At 43.5% G+C, this 20,278-nt stretch overlaps 1 protein-coding gene across 2 annotated transcripts in view; it reads right to left on the bottom strand.

Annotated features, from left to right (window-relative positions):
- Window positions 1-219: 219 nt before the first annotated feature.
- The window catches only part of LOC138569690 (FK506-binding protein-like), a 113,262-nt gene continuing 93,203 nt past the window's right edge, over window positions 220-20,278 (bottom strand). For both annotated transcript variants that reach the window (XM_069647880.1, XM_069647881.1), the window contains exon 2: window positions 220-4,471. In XM_069647880.1, the coding sequence (XP_069503981.1) occupies window positions 3,276-4,163 (888 nt within the window). In that variant the 5' untranslated portion in view covers window positions 4,164-4,471 and the 3' untranslated portion in view covers window positions 220-3,275. The remainder of the gene's footprint in view (window positions 4,472-20,278) is intronic.

The raw sequence follows: 20,278 nt of genomic DNA, 5'->3' as shown, positions 1-20,278 counted from the left end.
GAAGTGGATAAAATAGAAAAGGTGCACACCTTTTACTGGAACCATGTATACGTTAGTACAACAGCTTCGTTTTAAAACACCAACAAAAAAATCAGTTAAAAAAAATAAACATCATAGAACCATTTAACACCATTAAAAATGGAAGCTGCTATGGCAGACTCAATTTTGAAAAGTGCTATTCTAAATATACAAATATGCATACCTTTATGGACAAGTACCTTCAAACAAGTGTATTACTTTATTTAGCCTTTCAACGAAACATCAATTATGAAAAAAGAAACTGTAATGGATGGCACCAAGTCAGATACAGTCTCCAACATGTGGATAAAATAACTTTGCAGTATCAACTGAGGCATGATAGAGGCTTCCCATTGATTTTCCTGTGCGCCGCAGACTCATCTCTCCATCACTGGCTCTTCATTCCTCTTTCTCAGTCATAGAGCAGAGGTCCAACGTTCACTTTCTTTTAATGCAGAAATTGACCCGTCACTTTTCAACTATCGCCTGCTGGCAAGATGAATTCTACAGAGGAAATCAGATCTGGAGGCTCCCAAACCACTTGATCCTTAACTGACTAATCCCACCACAAGTTAAACATATCAAAGTATTGAATCGTTATTGGCCCATTTACATGCGTTGTGCGTTTCTTTATTACACCCATGTATGGATCTAGAAATCTTCTGTATGTCCACTTAGAAGGTAGAAGCTAATAATGTCAGCAGCACCCCCTTCTTTCCAATATCCCGTCAAACAAGGATGCGTTTACCCAAGGAACACATGCAAAGGAAACCACATGCTGCTACTGCTGGGCAACATCTGACTAGCAAAATATTACACGTGTGCACCAGACTATTTGATTGCCAGCCACGGATGGCCAAGCACAAAAGTGTCCCCTGTGATGAGACAGGGATTCACCCATATTCAGAATATTTAATCCATCAAGGGTGAAAACCTATCTCAACAGAATGGAACATTAACACACTGCAACAATACCCAGTAGGCCATCTGGAAGATTTTGTCAAATGCTTCCCCGAAATATTACCACAAACAAGGCCGGGAAGTGTGTTGAAATCCTGCCATATAATAGCACCAGACGAGTGTTCCAAAACTAGGGAATGCTAATATAAGTCACATTTCTTAACAGGCTTCATACAGCGAAGAGGTTACCATGTACAAATACAAAGCTTGTCGAGCAATCGCTGTAATGGCCATAAAATACTTCAACACTGGTGTATACATTTGTAACTAGTTCCAAATGATTTCTACTGGATCCAGCAGTGGTGTGTGGGTTTTGGGGAGCTAGATTGCACCAAGCCCAGCAGAACAAAAACCGACAAAGATACAGCTACTGGTTAATTCAAGCACCAACTGAAAGCAATTGACATAGATATACCAAGGGAACCTGCGCCAAAATACAACTGAAACATTCTCAATATCAGTTCAGCAGATAATGAAAACAAAATGTGGCAGCAACTGAACCAAATGGATACCATTTCTAACAGGTCAACCGGAAATTATACTAAAGCCACAAAATGGACTATCCATCCTTGGAGAAGACTTTTCATTAAAGCATGGTCCCCATGACACAGTACAGGGTGTGCTTCTTATTACATTGTTGCACACTACTGGTGCTTTCAAATGCTGCAGTGGACTGCAGACTACTCATTCAAGGACAAAGCTGGCACATTCTATCTTTAGGTAACACTGCAGCATAAAGCAGCACCGAAAACGTACATCCAGAAAGTGCCAAACCTAGAACTCTTGTACATGCTTTACACACACATCTGGATGGTGATGGTCTAGATGCCCCATAATGTGTATTAAAACCATTTAATGCATACAGAGCGTGGAAAACATATTATGGCATGCACCATTGCATTATGTGTCCATTATACATATACTCTCATTGTGTGGGTGTATATAAAAATAAAATTAAACACACATCTTACTGTGACATCAGTGCTTTGAAGTAGTAAAACATATTCCCCCTAGCCCCAGTGTGCCTTTCATTATAGAGCCAACGGTCAGGTGTAAAAAAAGTCTTCAAACCACACCTTTATAACTACTGCGTGAAATACGGTCTGAAACATTGGATCCAACGCCTTCCAGCTGCCATGTAAACACTAGGATGGGCAAAGTGACATGTTTTCCCCTCCGTCTTTGCCAAAGGGACCGGTCCATCCCCATGTTCACCTACATAGTGGCACATCTACTTCTCTGGATGCCATTTTAGGCAGGAGCTCTCTGCCTTTCTATGGCCATCCAAGGCCCTAATGTCCAAGATTACCTACAGGCCCTTTCTTAGGGCCACCTTTGGGTCCCATCTAATCCCTTTGCTTGCAAAGTGCCCGTCTGCAGATTCTTGCTCTACCCTATGGCCCATTCCCACTCTATGGTCACTCAATCTAGTCTTCACTGCTCACCACATGATCTATGAAGTGGCTGTCCAGCTCATTGGAGGAGCCACTCATTGCCCCCATTGGCTGAGACACTGCCCTTGTATCACCAGCAAACATGCCTTCTGGGACTCTAAGTGACAGCCACCAACCAACTTTAAAACACTTCAAGTGTCACAAACCCAACCCAAGCTAGCAGTCCCTGCTAAAGTAGACGGGGAGGTATTAAGCAACGTGTGGCCCTATTGCAATAGATTTTCCACTTTTCATAAACAAGGAGCTACACGATAGAACGATATACAGGCGTAAATAAGAAACAATTGAAGCCCTTCTAAAACGGTTTTGCTTCTAAGGTGGACTCGGATTCACCAACCGTGTATGAACAGGCCACCCTACCTACCTGTAGGCTAGCAAAGAGATGAATACATTTGTAAATCAAGATGCCAAGCTCGGTTGGATCATCAGTGTTCAAAATAAGGAGGAAGGCTTATAACAATATACAAACTAGTCATTTACAATTCAGCACATTCTACACAAAATATTATCCAAGGGCAAAAGTTGAAATTTCCAACCAAGAAAACAGAACTTGCAGTACCATTTGCTCAGTGCCAGCTGCAGAGGGCTCAATTCCAACCGAGTGGCATTCAAAACCATACAAAGTGCAACCTCCAGTCATTCATCTGCCACTTCTTAAGTGTGTTCAATTTTAGGAGCAGAATGAGTGTAGCCAAATTACACACTGCCCCTCTTCCAGTATCGTAATTAAGCCAGCATTCTAGTCTTGCCTAGGATTGATACCCAACGCAGGAGATAATTTTGCCGTAGGTATGTGTCCCAAACTTTCACACGTGCTTTAAAACACTGCAATTAAATCCATCGTCACAGAAATAGCTTGTGCATGGCATGAGCCATCTTCGCCTCCTGCTCTCGTGCCCTGTCCGCCTGGTGCTTCAACTCTCGCTGAGCAGCACGGTTCCCTGGCTCCAGCCGCAGTACCTCCTGCAGGTCTGCCCCAGCCCTTTCAAACTCATTCAGAGCCCCATAAGCAGTGCCGCGACGGTAGAGTGCCTTGACACTATTGGACTCCTGGACCAGAGCCTTTGTGCAGTTCTGGACAGCATTCTCAAACTGATGGAGTCGGAGCTGGCAGGCTGCCAGGTTGGTATGCAGTGCTGCCTTGGCACAGCCATAATCTCCTTCGATGGTTGCAGGCAGTTCGCAGTGGGCCACAGACAGCAGCAGCCGCAAGGCCCGTCCATAGCGATGTGTGGCCCCAAAGAGGTTGCCAGCCTGGAAATGTGTAGTCCCCATGCTCTTGTCATGCAAGGCCAAGGCCCACTTCTCATTAAAATCCATTTCCCAAGAGTCCGGAGCAGGGCTAAAGGCAGCTAACTGCATGATGAACAATAGCTCTGGCAGGGTACCCAAAGAGGAACAGTGTGGTGCCACACGAACACTGCATTTTTCCCCCTCAAGCATGGTCTCCAGGCACTTGTCCACCGCTGAGCCCCATGGTGTGTCCCCGTCACCCAGCACCACCTCTGCCCACTCGTTCAGTGGGAAGTGCAAAGGCTGCTGTGCTGCCATGTCCTGCTCCATGTCCACTTCTGCCAGAAGGCGGCACGTGGAACCCTCCTTTGGCTTATCAACACCGGTGCCATGTTTCAAGATGGTCTTCAGCAGACTACCGTCCGGGCAGGCCCATGTGTCAGCAGTCAAACAGTTCCCTTCCCTAACCCTTGCAGAGAGCACATCTTTAGTTTCCATGTTTACACAATGTAGAGTAAATATGAAGACTACATAGGGTCTGGGGTTCAAATGCAGGCTGGTAAATGGGCTGACAATGTGGTAAAGGATTAATAAAAGAATGCAAGCAGGAAATGGGCAAAATAGAAGGTTCTGAACCCGTTTAAAAGATATTTCTAAAACATCCTTTTCTCTGCTGGCTCCTGGAGGCAGTCTTACATTTCGCTGACCCGATGCCAAGTGAGTCAACTTGCTGCAGTGTCACCACTCCATATGATGATCCAGGTGCTCCCACACTCTGACAGGCCAGTCTACAACAATCAAAGCACCTGTCAGAAAAAAAGGGAGAACCATGATGAGAACAGGGTAGTTAACAGCTGAACAAAATATGTTATTTTAAACATGCACATATTAGAGATCTCTGGTTGAGGCTCTAGGATGTGATGAGTTCTTGGAAGGCAGAATTACTTTCCTGAGCAAAGGCAGACCATGGATTTCAAGGTAAAGCGCTCATGACCTATCCAATGTGAGCAATTGTGGGGAATTGTTAACCCCTATGCTGTTGCCTATCCTGCAGTTCTTCAACAAATTCCAAACTTAACTTCCCTCCTGAAGAAACCTAGCTTAGCCCTTCAGTTGCCAGCAAGCATCAGCCCATTACACATCTTCTTACACCAGCAAAAAGACCTAAACTTCATACTACCCATTATCTTTGAACCTTCGTTGAGAACTATGCCTGGCTGCACCCTGTCCAAGCCAGGTTTCACCTGGATGGTATATTGAACCCATCCTGGTGGCTAAGGTTGATGGCCTTTTTCGGTTTATAGGGTACTCGGTATGGTACATCTTTCTGCTGCCTTTGAGACCACAAACCATACCATTCAACTGGGCCACCTAGACAAGTATGCCATTTGTAACAAGGCACTCGGAAAGCCTTGTGCGAGTCACACCCACTCCTCAGTTTCCTCCTCTTCATTCACTCTGGTGTCCTTCATGCTCTTCCCTTACTCTTATTCTCTTTAGTTTATACACCAACCCCTTGCAGACCTTATTCAATCATTTGGATTTACTTTGTTCCCATACACTGAAAACATCCATTTACTAATCTAACTGGACAGCCATTCCAGTGCATAGTGGACAGGCACTATGGCATTGACAGAAACTGCAAACACACTCCCTCACTACCTGGATGAGTGACAACAATCTTAGTTTAAACAGCGATAAGACAGAAGCCACTTGACCACAAACCAGTCGAGTGGTTTCTTGCTGCTTCTGCAGTGGCAGATCCTGCTGCTCCATGATTACTGCCACTATTCAATCCAGGTTGAACTACTGCAATGCGATTTACCAGACTATTGTATCAACCACCTGCAGAACATCCAAAATGCAGCAGCTACACTTATTTCTAACATCTAGTGGCGAGAACATATCTCCTCCAGAAGCACGTTTTTTCACCCCCCTTTAAATGAACAATTCACCGCTTTTAAGGCGCTTTGTTGCATTCATCACCGCTTCTATGGTTTTTCTCAGGTCTTTCCTCTTTTCCCGTCTTTTGCCTTACACCTGCTCTACAGATAATCAAACATGAAAGTTGTCCCAACAGGAACAGTTAAAAACTCTAACAGTGAGATAATTCACTGTGTGCTGTCTCCATATACACTTGCTGGAAGAAGGGTCACTCCTAGCTAGGTGCATCTACTTACTACCTAGTGTGTAGTCCCTGTGATGGCTCTCTACCCAACGGGGGGGGGCCATCATTGTGTGTTATTAAATAACACGTACTATTATATCCTCATAAAAGCTCTCAAATGTGTAGGAGCAAAGACAATCTATATTGTGCACTCAGCATATATATAAAGAAAGATTTAACATGTTTTATTTCTTTGGCTAACACAATTAGACAAGTTCTAGAATAGCAGAATCAATGATAGAAAGAAACAAGGATGAAGGAATTGGAAAGGTCCAAAGCAATTACAATTCAACAAACAAATTGCAAAACAAAAAATAACATGAATAAAGCAATGTGTATTATGACTAAAAACGAATCAGTGGTTGGTCAATTTCTCGTAGCATGTGGTACAATTACACATATATGTTTGAGAAATTGTCCTGGTAAAAAATTAAAACAGGGGGTAACTGACTGGTCAGGGATATATAGTACCTATGCACTCCTGCGTCAACATTCAGACACGCATGAGTGGTGCCCCACTCAAGAACTACACCCGGCGCCGTACGTAGACCCGAGTAGATTCAAATAGACAGTGTTCTACTTAACAGTAGAATGACATAAGAACCAGGACAATTTTTCAAACCTAATGAAATGTCCCAGTAGAGATGGCATCCCCACTCCCCGACACAGCAATTCCCCAGCAGAAATCGAAAAAGGCTAAAAAAAGGGCACTCAAAAGAAAGAACAATCGAAATAAAGGCCGGGGTACACTCACTAGCTGGATCTTAGAGGAGAAAGCTAAAGAAATCTCAGCTGTGAGTAATGTGAGCCATGACTCCATTCTCATAGACAATCATTCTGCAGTTAATCAATTTTCTACTCCTCAACGGGACAATCCTAATAGTTCATTGGAAAGTACAGACTTTGAAAGGGATACTCAGGTACCGGTGAGGGAAGAGAACAGAGAGGAAAATAAGATCTGCATTGTGAAGAACCTAAATCAGCAATGTCGTGATAAATGGCTACCGCGTGCAGCTATGCTTGAGAAACTCCATTTAATACCCCAATTAAGAGTCATCAGATCTGAGGATTTCTCTTTTGTGGAGCCTTTATGCACCACTAATCCTAATGTGACAGCATTGCATTGCACGGTCCTGGCCTCGGCGCAGCTGATCCGTAAACATAGAGTCAACCTAGCGCAGGTAGGACTAGAAGTAGATGTTAACCCTGATGACGCAGATCCCCTGATCAAAGATGATCCCAAGTCAATTAAAATTGATAATAAGACTAAGTTGCCTTTCCTCACTGGAAACCAAGTGCAAATGTGTGACATTCAGAACACTCTCAAGTGGCTTGCGGAAGCTTTGCCACTGGCAATAAATAGACCCCGAACTTGCTCCTTGCTATCGTGGAATACCAGGGGTTTTAAGCACTTTACTGCAACTAATGGGTCATTATCTTTCATTATGGATTATTCTTTCTTTATGTTACAGGAAACTTGGTTAATTGCACCAATCATAATAGATGGTTATAAATTGTACCAGACCTATACCAAAAAAGGCCCGTTGGGGAGACCTTATGGGGGACTGATGATAGGGGTAAGAAAATCAATAACATCCAGAGAAATAGCCACCGATTCGGAGGATAACATCAATGCGGTGGAGGTGGTTATTCCCTTTAAGAATAACTGGACTAAACTTTTGCTGGTCAACATCTATAACCCCTACGACGCATCAATGAGCGATCAAATACAAGATAAACTGCATGATCTTTTTATCGAGTGGACTAACGAATGTCAAAATAGTTTCATTGTCCTTGCTGGGGATTTTAATTGCTCTATGAAAGTGGATGGAGGCACGACTAATAATAAGCGTTTACACCCGTACCCCCTCATGTCTCAAGATCTCAGCGACGCTGAAGGGGAGAAGTGGCTGTGTTTTATGAAAAGTTGGGAATTGGAATGCCTGAACGGTCGAACGATGAGTGACCGTCCGGGACATTGCACCTGGAGAGCAGGTGTTGCTTGTCGCACCCTAGATTATTGTTTCATCAGCCCCGAGGTGGCATCCTTAGTCAATGACATGGAAATTATAGATAATGATTGGAGTGATCACAGAGGCTTAAGTCTGAGTTTAGATTGTGCTTTTGATTTTTCCCCAAGAATAGCGGTAGGAAGCCTGCTGGTTGACCATGCCTGTTCGCGATTAATATGGTCTGAGAAAAATATATCTAAAGCTTGTTACGATTGTGGTGAGTGGAACAATGATTACTATACTAAGTTTGTCAAATGTACAGCTGAAGACTTAGAAGGATGGATTTATAATTTTACAGCTAAATATGTAACTAAAAAATCATCATTTGTCATTAAAGAACGGGGCGAGATTGAGGTCTATGATAAGACAATTCGGGACGCTAAACGGACCCTGAGAAGGGATATACGTAGAATTAGAACTAATACATACCCTATCATGGATATACATATCAAGGTTAGAGAGGTAAAAAACAGATATAGGACATGGTTAAAATACTGGAAAAGATCGCAGAAATTGGCTAATTGGCAATAAACCGTGAGAACTATCTGTTCAAGAAACGCCCGGAACATCTGGGCACTTCTGGGAGAAGATAGGGGGAATAGGGTAACCCCCCAGATTAACCCAATTGATGCCGAGGAATGGGTTAACTTCCTGGAGACACGCAATGGCACGACGGTAGCTTATCCTGCAATATGTGCTACTACTTGCCATGTCCCTGAGCTGTTCCCGGTCCATTTGGAAGATCTAATAGACAAGATTACCAAACTCAAAGCCTCTCGAGCCCCGGGCCCAAACGGTCTTTCCAATCTTTTTATGAAGAGCAATCCAGTCTTCTGGGCCAATTTTCTGAAAATTCTTTTTGAAAAAGTCCTAAGGGACGGGATAATTCCAGAGACATGGCAAAGAGCAATCTTAGTGCCGGTATTTAAAAAAGGTAACAGGTCTGATCCAGGCAACTATCGCCTGCTCTCCATGTTAGATTGCTCTGGCAAATTATTTGCCTCCTTACTATTGCAGAAATTACAGTTCTGGGCAGAGAAGGAAGGGATTCTGGACCGCTATCAAAGTGGATTCAGAGTCGGTTATTCTACTGTCCAGAATCTGTATATCATGAATAGCCTCAGAGATAAAGCCTTATCCCCTAATAACCCCCCTCTGTATGCCTTATATATTGATTTTAAAGCTGCGTTTGACACGGTGAATAGAGAGAAGCTATGGAGGAAGCTTAAGGGCCTGGCATGCCCTGAAGGATTGCTCTATTATCTCCAACAATTACATCATAACACTTCTGTACAGTTGAGGCTGGACGGAAGTGGATCTACTACGAGGGTGGTAGAGCAAACTAGAGGAGTTAAACAGGGATGTGTCACTGCCCCCATATTATATAATTTGTTCGTCTCCGATATCCCTGAGTGTTTGGGAACTGTGAGTAATTGCCCTCCTAAAGTTGGTGCTCAGCACTGTTTAGTCCTGGCCTATGCGGATGATGTGGTCATTTTCGACCACACATTCAGTGGCATTCTACGCTCGGCTAAGCGGCTATGGGAATACGCGGAGGAGAACGAACTCACAATTAACCAAACGAAAACTGAATTGATCCTGTATAGTCATGGCAAAGTGAACCGCCCTAGAATGATAGTAAGAGGACAGGAAATACAATATACCAACTGCTATAAATACTTGGGAGTTGAATTTGATTGCAAGGGAAATTTCCATTCCTGTGTTCAAGCTCGCAAAATAAAAGCAGCACAATTAACCTCCATGATATGTCAGTTCTCGCGCAATAAAAGTGGATACTCTGTGTGGGCAGCACGCCAACTCTACATCCAGTGCCTAATTCCTATGGTAACCTATGGGCTGGAAGCTCTAGTCCACTTAGATCTGGAGTGGCTTCAGGTACTGGAGGGTCGTTTTTGGCGTAAGCTGCTGGGTCTGCCACAGGGAATACCAATGGCAATCCTAAGATTAGAGTTGGGCCTACCTTCCCTAAAAGCTCTGGTATTAAAGAAAAGAGCAGAAATTTACATTAAGGTGCAGGTCACCCCGATTAACCCTCTCCTGAGGACGGTAAAAGAAGACATTGTTGGGAATAAGCAGGTCTATTTTGTGAGAGAAATGACAGTCTTATTTGAGATGATTGAATGGACCCCTAATTGGGGAGATAATTATGAACATCTGAAGGCCCAAATGGCGGAACGTCTTAAAATCTGGGATTGGCAGAATACTTTCAGACATCTTGCGAGTCTCCATAGCTATGGGTTCACATCTCATGTATTATATACTTTTAGAAGGGCACAAAGATATTTAAATCTTTGCCCTTCGAATAATCTGAGACGTTTTCTATTACTTCTACGTATTAACTACCTCCCTATTCTAACGGTGTTGGGCCCACAACGGGCCATCCCCAAAATTGAGCGTTTCTGCAGGATATGTAAGAACAAAGCCTCACTTGAAACTGCGAGACATGTCCTCACATTATGTCCTAGACTAAGCTTAATTTATATAAAACACTACAGTAGATATGTACATAATCTTGACCATATCAAATCTAAAGACTTCTGGAACATATGTCTCAATACTTTGAATCCTAGTCTACATTTGGCTCTATATAGAGTATGGTATATGGTTAAGGGAAAACTTGAAATTTAAAACCTGAAATTTGAAACAGGTGGATAGGCCATCCTCCCGGTAAATAACAGTAGGAAATGAGTTGCCATACGAAGTTATGTGAAAACTTAAAGGTGCTTGTGACCCAGGAAATCTGTAATAATGAAATGTAAGCGAATATTTCTAAATATATCTCCTTTTTTTAATTCCAGATTTTATAATTGGTTGTTCTAGTCTAAGTTGTTGTTTTACAGTAATTAGAATTTATTTCTTGGTTTATGTGTAAAGTTTTTGTTCAAAAAAATGTATCACATTAAAATAAAATAAATAAATATGTGTAATTGTACCACATGCTACGAGAAATTGACCAACCAGTAATTAGTTTTTGGTCATAATAGATTGCAAAACAAAAAATAACATGAATAAAGCAATTTGTTTGTTGATGTACTTAAAACAATGTATGATTCTACACACCAATTGTAATTGCTTTAGACCTTTCTAATTCCTTCATCCTGGTTTCTTTCTAGTATCGATTCTGACTTTAGGCTTTTTGATTCACTATTGCCTATTTAATAATTGTATCTTGAAACTGCTATTCTAGAACTTGTCCAATTGCGTTAGCCAAAGAAATAAAACAAATATAGATATGTGCCCAATATAGAGTGTCTTTGCTCCTACACATTTGAGAGCTTTTATGAGGATATAATAGAACGTGTTATTTAATAACACACAATGATGCCCCCCCCTTGGGTAGAGAGCCAGAACTACACACTAGGTAGTAAGTAGATGCACCTAGCTAGGAGTGACTCTTCTTCCAGCAAGTGTATATGGAGACAGCACATGGTGAATTAATCTCACTGTTCGAGTTCGTATCTTTTCCTGTTGGGACAACTTTCATGTTTGATTATCTGTTCTCAATCCCAGTCTCAGGCAGAGTAGGGAGTTACCCACTATGCAACTCCGATTTTTTTCATCTTTCTCCTGAAGGTACTCCATTAATGAGGGCACATATGGGAGGCAGATCCTTCGCTGTCCTTGATCCTGTCCTTTTTTATTTTTCTGTATTTTTGTATTTAACGTGTTCTACAGTAGTACCAAAACAGCTTTTCAACACAACATTAAAACAAACATCTATGTCCACCCACTCCCTTCCCTTTGATCCCATCAGCATGTACTCAACAGGATACTTTCACTCCTCACAGTCAGTTGTTAGCATAACAATGCCCCCTCTTAGTATGCAGTTTCACCAGCCCAGGCTTCTCACTTGCTTTGGCCCACTACAAATGACCTTACATTCCAACACTCACTCTCTCGAATTGACGTTTCACTAGGTTGTTTCTTTAATTACTGTTTTTTGTCCTGTTTTCTGCCCGCTGGTCTTCCCTTAGTGCCAAGGGACCCTTTTGAGAGTACAGGGCACCCTCTGCTAGTTGAAGTAACATAACATTTCTGCCCCTGCTTCATACTTTTGCAGGTGCAAAGACACCAAGACTTTTAGAAAGCGGGATGTTAGTTATGTGAATGAATTTCAACAATGACTATCTAAAATTGCCATTAAAAACACATTTTGACTCAAAAAAAGGTTATACAAAACGGATAATAAGAGTTTACATGAACGCCTTTCTTTATTGTGTACTCCCTTTAAAACCTTTTTTACTGAACATAGAGACGCACGCTCATTTATTAACATGCAACAAAATGATTTAAAAAGAGTAATGCCTTAATAGAAGGATTAACAGACGCAATAGCGTTGCTTTAAACACAAATTAAAATAGGTGTTCTATGTTGCCAGGTATTGACATCGTATGCCCATGTACAACGAAAATATTTGCAAATACGTACATCATTTGACAGGTCAAGTGTAACTAGCTAATGCCATCATAAGCCAAGGCACCCACATTGCTGCGGGGTTATGTCGTCATGTTGAGCTATCATCTCAGACCATTTGCCAACTGTTCCAATGAATTGCCCAGGTATCGATGCGTTGCATCATATGCTCAGTTACCCAAAGACTTTCCATGTATTGGCACACTATTTCTGAATTATTGTCATTGTATGCTGAGGTACTCACAATGTTTGCCGGGTACTGCCATCCCATGGTCAGTTATTATGACAATTGCACATATGGCCATCATATGCCTATACACTTGTGCAATTTTCCAGGGGGTCTGCCAAAATCCCCCCGGCGCCCAAGTACTCATCCAATTTGCAAAGTATCACCATCATTTTCCAAGGCACTCACATCACTTGGCAGGTTTTGTCATCAAATGTCCAAGAACTCCTACAGTTTGCAAGAGGCTAAGAGGTGCTGGAGTTTCCCTTCCTCCCCATCATACAGCAGAGAGGAGTGTGGCATCCCCTCTTTGTCAGGGTCCCCTCCAAAAGGCAGCTGGAGCAGAAAATCAGGCAGGCTGGGTGAGAGCAGGAACGCACACCTCTTCTCCACTGCAGTGGGGAACTCTCAAGGACAACATTGCCTCCCTTGCACCAGCCTTGGCAGATTTCTGTAATCACTCCTTTGCCACTGGCTCCTTCCCGCTACCCCTCAAGAACTCCCTCATGCATCCCCTCCTCAAAATGCTCTCTGCTGACCCATCCTGCCTGGCTAACTACCATCCTATATTCATTACCACCTTCCTGGGGAAGCTGGTCATCTCCCAACGATTCCAACTCTCCATCCGTTCTTAGCCTTTTGGATCTTTCCTCTGCCTTTGACACGGTCAATCATGCCACTCTGACAAATCGGCTCTGTGACACCCTTAGCATCACGGAACTAGTTGACCTCATGCCTCTCCAGCTGACCTTGCCAGTTTCAACTGGGCCTTTTCTCTGCCCTATCACACTCTCCACCTGCACCGTCCCTCAAGGCTCTAGACTCTCGCCGTGGCTCTTCAACATCTACCTCGCCCCACTGGCTCACCTGATCTCCTCCATCTCTCCTCACTTCCAGTGTTTGCAGACAACATGCAGCTCTCCTTCAAGCTTCCCTCTGCGTCCTCCTCTTCTTCCCCTCATCCCTGACTGACTACTATTCTGGCATGGTGTGCTACCAATGATCTCTGCCTTAATCAGACCTTCCAGGATTTAGCTGCATGAAATGGCAAATTTTGCGGCATGAAATGGCAAATTTTGCGGCACAAAGCTTTATTTATTGCAGCATTTTTGCAGGACATTTTGTATTATCTGGAGGTTGTAAGATTGCCACACTGTAGGGAAGAGGCAGAATGCAAGGCTAAAAGAGAGTCAGGGTGTCATTATTATGTATCTTTTGTATTAATTTAATAGGAAGAATCCCAGATGTCTCTGGCTTGGCAGAACAGTTTTTTTTTATTTTGGCTACATTTTTGTTTTAATGTGCATGCCTATTTATTAGTATTAACTAAATTCATCATTATCAGTTGTAATGCTGAAACTTTTCCCCCTTCCGTGTTCTCCAATCCCCCAAACACCCACACACCTCTCTCACCAACACACATCACACAGCTCACCAACTCCCCATTCCAACTTGTATTCCTGAACCTCTCACTCGGTCATACAAATACTAATGTGCTATGTCATACTGTCAAGTCACAATTTGCACTCCCCCACCCCTGCCAAACTCCAAATCATACTCCCAACTCACACCTTACACTCTACAATTCCTCCCGCAATATACAGTCCTTAATTCTTTTGTGCTGCTTCTGCATCGTGCATCCTTTCTCCCATTCTATCACACTCTTCACTCATCTTTTTTCCCCAATCTACAGCTCACTGCCCCTTTCCGGCCAACCACTTCCTCTCTGCTTTCTGGCTTATTGCTCCCCCTGACCAGACGCTCCCATCTACTTTCTGTACCTTTGCTCGCTCTCAGATTTCAGCCCTCCCCATCACTGCTTCCTCTGCTCTCTTGTGCACTGCTTCCTCATCTGACCCATTGCTCTCCCTTTGCTTTCTTGCATATCACGTCACATCTCACCCATCACTCTTCCTCTCTCTCCTTTCACTTTCATTGTGGGACCATTTTTTTTAAATGTAGATTTTGACCATGATCCTCAAAAAATTGGACATTTAAGCCGAGCATATGCTATTTTTAGATAACCCATTTTTGGAAATGAGCAGGTCACCTTATTCTCAAAGGCGACCTTCGCATTTCCACGAGGATGAGCTGTAGTGCAAATTGTGCGCTGGACAGCTGCCTTGAATAGGGTTCTGGGTTGTTTGACAGAAGTGTAGTTATTTGCGCCGGAATTGACGTAGTAAATTTTGCCGCAAATAGATTTGCACTTCAGCCAAACAACCCAAAATGTACCTTTCAGCACCAACCCACCCCCCCTCCCCTAGTTAACTGCTTGGTCGCTGCTGCTTCCCCTTCAACCCTGCGGTGTCAGATCAGTCCCTCTAACACAGGACGGATCCGACGCCGCAGGGTCCTTTTTTAGTTTTTTTTTTTTTTCTTCAGACCCCCCCACCTCCAATTTTGAGAAAGCGGGGGACACCCCTGCAACCCCCCCAAGGGCAAACTACTGAACATAAGGAGCAGGCGACACCCCCCCAATCCCCACATGTTTATTGAAAAAAAAAACAAAAAAAAAACGATCAAATGGTACTGGGGCAATAGGTCAAATTGTACTTCGATCAATTTTCGGCGGTCAAAATGGGTATTACCTTGAATAGAAGTGCTCTCCCAACAGTGTTCTGCAAGCTCCCAGTGCGTCCACTGTAAAATGCAACCCAAAAAACGCATTTCTATCCTGTTTGAGGAACAGAAATGCAAGCGACATAGAAGTGGTTCATACCTTAAAAAAAATGCATGACCGGGTCAAGAAAGACTCTAGGGGTCATTATGAGGTTGCCGGTCCGGACAAAACAGTACTGGTAAACTTGCTGCTACCATTGTTTCTGGACCAGCAAACTACGAGTTCTGCGAGCAGGTGCCTTTCAGCCGGCCAGGTCTGACCTGGCGGGCAGAACGCCACCCACTCGCAGACCTTGACGGATGCACGGGCACTGTTGCACACAGTGCCGGTGCATGCGTCCTCCCCATTGAGTCCAATGGGACTCTATGGGAATGGGGATTTTCTTTTTTCCAGCGTCTGGCCGGAGGGACTGCCAGAAAAAAAAATTACTCCGGCGACAGCCATGCCGTTTTTACCGGCACGGCTACAGCCAGACTTATAATGAGGCCCCCTGTCATGCAGTGGCAACCACAGTGCCAGTGCTTGTATTGTTGCCTACAATTTCTGCACATTCAAAAGTGCATCTTGCGTGGAAATTTAGGATGCGCTTTTAAATTGGCAGAAACGCCCCCTGATTGACTCAGAGGTGAAAAAGGCCATCTGAATGGGCGCTCATATTAAATCCACAAGGGACACCTGGATTGGGCAGCTCTTTTTTTGGGCGCAAGTGATGAGATGTGTACGTACATTTCATTTCTTGCATTGATATGTTTTAAGAATCTGGGACACTGATTTTTTTTAAATAATTTTTTCAGGTTTTTTTGCAGCAGTTTTTGTGCAAAACGGCCGTTTTTGCTGCATTTTGCAGGAATCGCAAAAATCGCTATAAACCGGAGGGTCTGCTTAATACCAGAAAGACTGAGAGCCTTCTCATAGGGACCCTATCTCCCTCCTTCCCTATAGTCGCCCTCTATGGGTCCCCTCCCCTCACCCTCTTGTGAGGCAAAAAACCTTGGGTGTCATTTTAGACTCCCCCCTCTCCTTGCTTCGTGTATGCTGCCAGGAAGGTCCACTGCTTGCGAATGGTAACATCAGCAGGGACTTAGTTCCTGCTAGAACTTGGAAGAACAGGCTAGCAGGGTCCATAATTGATTATCTGGTTCTCTCAGAAGATTTGTTAATTGAGTGTGATAATTTAACAATAAGAAAGATGGGGCCTCATCACGGCCTTGGCGGTATCCCAGCAGTAACTGCGCTGGGATACTGCCAATGCAAATAGCGTTACTGCAACCCGAGTTGCGGTAAGGCTGCTACTCACCCAGCAAGGCTGCTACTCCCCCAGGATCTACAGGGCAGTAACAGCGCTATTAGCGCAAGCACAATTAGTGCCACGCTAATAGCGCCAAAGATTTTCCACCTCCCACTTTCCTCCCAAACTCTGGATTGGGCAGAGCGGTAATGCGGCAGCAATAGCATTAGCGCTGCATTTTTACCGCTCCATCCAACCCCTGATGAGGCCCATAGGCTCCACTGATCATAACCCTCCAACAGCATCCTTTCAACTGGGAATACAGGAGGCGCAGAGGAGTGCCCATACCGATGTTATAGTGAATTCTGGGAAAAATAGAGTAGTAACAATTCAGCAGAAGTGGTCTCACTTTGAACAGAAAATTGTCGACTGTAATAAGCTTAAGTTTGGATTCTGATCTTGATCGGTACTGTGCCCCAAAACATTTTGTAGAATTTCCATCGGCTATAGACCGTCTGAAAATAAAAGACAGCCAAAGAATTAGCGGTCATAAGCACTTTTTTGATGGAGACATCTGTATTGAAAAGAGAATCAAGAAAATCTTTCAGAGATTTAAATCTAATGGCTGAGAGCCAGGATTTTCTTCTCTCGAACAAAATATTGTGCAATGACTACAAAAATTGGTCTAGGAGTCACAACCATTTGTGCAGTACTCGCAATGCCCAGGTGAAGTTAGAGGCAGTGGCTCAGGGAATTCTAGAAACATTTGGTTGATGATTAGCCGACACCAGACCTTTCAAGGCCACCTTCAAGGTAATGAAGTGTCAGAGATTGCATGGTATAATTATTTCAGAACTTTGTTTAGGAGCATAATCCTGTTCAAAATGAGACAGTTAATTATGTATCATGGCAAGTATACTCAGATCAAGAGATCATTGAAGCTCTTGAATTAGGGCTTCTTGCTCAAGGGCCGCTGGTCTCAATGGACTGACAAATCAGACCCTTAAGAGTGATGCTGTGGTCTGGGCTCAAGTTCTAATAATTGTATTCAAAAGGTATATTGGCAGCTATGTGCTGTCCCGCCTCTTGGAAACGGGCAATTATTATCCCTATATAGAAGCAGGGCGATAGGGCGGTATTTAGCCAGATCTGCCCAATCGCCCTTCTTGATGCCGATAGTATCTTGGGCATGATTCTGAGAGAGTTAGAGGGGTGGATTCTGGTGTGGATTGCTGAAAGGAGTATTCCATCTAAACACCAGATTGGCTTTCGGAAGGGCCTTTCCATGTCATTGGATGGCCTGATATTGAGTATTGTGTTCGATAGGTCATGGTCTAATGATGGTCTAAGGATGGTCCCATTTTACATGGAGCATGGATTGACCTGTCGAAGGCTTTCAATGCGATTAATAGAGGTTGTTTGTGGCTCAAATTAAAGTATTGGGGATTGCCAGAAGGTTTACCTGCTATTATTATATATCTTCATAAAAATACTATGATACAAATAAGATCTGTCCTCTTAGGTACCCACTGAGAGGAGTGAGACAGGGTTGCATACTTGCTCCCTGCCTCGTTAACCTCTATTTAGCAGATCTAGCAGAAACTTTGAATACTCACGCATTGGCCAGCCCCAAAATCGGTTCCGAGTCAATTCATTGGTTGGCATATGCGGACGATATATAGTTCTACTAGACCACATGCCCATCGGCTTCAAGCGTCTTTTGACAGCCTTTGAAAGGTATGCATCTAATAATGATTATTTAGAAATCAATCCTGCTAAATCAAACATAAGCTTTTGTAATCCTTTAAAAAGGCTATCAAGGTTTAGGTGGATGTTTAGCAAACAACTAGTACCAGTCACAAAAGAAGTTTTATATTTAGGCTTTAGACTCTGGTCCATTCCGACAATAAGAGCTATTGAATTGGATATTGAAGATAAATTAGTACAACTCATGTGGCAGATGAAGAAGATGTTATATTCTTTTTGCAGATTATCCTTGCTCCCTGTGATAAGGTTTTATATAAGTTATACCAGCCATTCTATATGGCACCTCGTGCCTGTAACGTCAATTGGGCAAGAAGTGAAGTCAACATCTGGAAGAAGGTTCTAAATCTTTCAGCATCCCTCCCCATTGCCCGTTTACAATACGAGTTGGGTTTACAATCTTTAAGAGCACACTTGGACTGGAAGGTAGTTCACTTTACAGATGTATACTTGATCCTCAGAGGAACTCGCTATATGAAGATGTGCAAGCTCTTCTGAAGAAAAGTAAATGCAGGGTCCTATCTGAACGGAAGGTTGATGCTTTACAAATCTTGGTTACTTATGACTCATCGCAGGCAGACTTGAGAATAAATCCAAAGTTAAAAAGGCTCTTATGACAATGGACTGGATTCTAACTAGAGCTGAGATTAGTAAATGGGTGATCTTTAAATAATTCCCAATTATGGATAAACCAAGAAGGTCAATCCCTTCCTACTTGTGATGCTATCCAAATTCAAACTGGAGATCAGAATTCGTATGATTTTGACTTCATTTAGTATTGACAAGAGAAATCTTGAGAATCTGCAATAAATTGCAATATCATGATGGTAACTAATGTCTGCAAGGAAATGCAAACTCAGAATCTGAGACACAATGTCAGAATGCTTGACTACAAGGAACTTGTGTGAGTAAATATTTTTCCCAATTTGTAGAGAAAACCGTGTGGATAAACATAAAGGCCTTTTGGAGAAGATTGTCAGAAGGCCACGAAACCTGACTTCGGAAACATTGAAATTATGGAAGGAATTGGGTTTTATCAAATTGTAAATTCAACTCGATGAAATGTTGATGTAATTGTGCTCATATGTAATGGTGTTCTAAATTTGATTTGAATTGATGTGTATTCTAATGTGAGAAGTCGAAATATCGGCTAAACACAAACATTTAAAAAAATAAAATTAAAAAAAGGAGGCCACCAAAGCCCCCGCATGGTTGCAATTCACCAGCTGGCCTGGAGAGCCAAAAGTAGCTCTTGGTTTCAGGCTAACCAGGCTCTCCTAGGATAGAAGTAGCAGCTAAATAGCTCCCGGCTCCCCTCAATTTCGAACCCTGCAGTATCTTCCTCAATCTTCCTTTACCTTCCCTTCACCCCCTTCAACTAATCTAGAATAGGACTGCAAGACTTATCCTTAGCATCAAGCCCAGGGACTGCATCTACAGCCCAATAATCTCTGCACTGCTCACGGTTGCTGTTAGCATCAAGTTCAAGACCCTCTGCTGCTATGATCAAGGTCAAGACCCTCTGCATCTTCTACAAGGCTTTCTAGGGCTCAGGCGCTTCTCAAAGCTTGGAGTCAGATCTCTCTCCTCCGCAGGAGACTCCCTCTGGAACGGTCTCCCTGCCCCTCTCAGGCTTGAGCCAGATCGCCGCAAGTTACGAAAGCTCCTCAAGACCCTCCTTTTCTCTTCTTCCTTCCCCTTCTAACACCCTCGTCTGCCGCAGTAACCGGATGCCTGGTTCCCTCGAGTTCTATAGGGCACCAGGTCCCCTCCACCCAGTCCACCCCCTCCTCACACTTACCATGTGGACCCCCACCCCCAACACCCCTTGCAATATCTGGCACGTGCCCTCCTGGCCTGGCCTACCATTACCCCTTGCAATCCCTGGCATGTGCCCTCCTGGCCTGCACTTAGCACTCGCCTACTCCCGCTGGTCCTCTCCCCCCCATCCCCATTCTCTTGCACTCTCTCCTCTCCCTCCCTAGCACTTTGTATTTCATGCAGACCGGCACCCACTTCCCCCACACTTCTTGTTAATGCACTTGCACTATCCGAATGTCACAAGGCCCAGTAGGACTGTTATTGTAATCTTTCTCCCCCACCCACCTTTTGTCTTGTGGCGCTCTGAAACACCATTTGTTGTATAGGTGCCTTACAAA

Source organism: Ambystoma mexicanum, chromosome 2q (assembly GCF_040938575.1).
Source record: "Ambystoma mexicanum isolate Mex_15411 chromosome 2q, UKY_AmexF1_1, whole genome shotgun sequence".
In the NCBI taxonomy this organism is placed as follows: Eukaryota; Metazoa; Chordata; class Amphibia; order Caudata; family Ambystomatidae; genus Ambystoma; species Ambystoma mexicanum.
The sequence above is the reverse complement of the archived record's forward strand: the minus strand, read 5'-3'. Positions and strand labels throughout refer to the sequence as shown.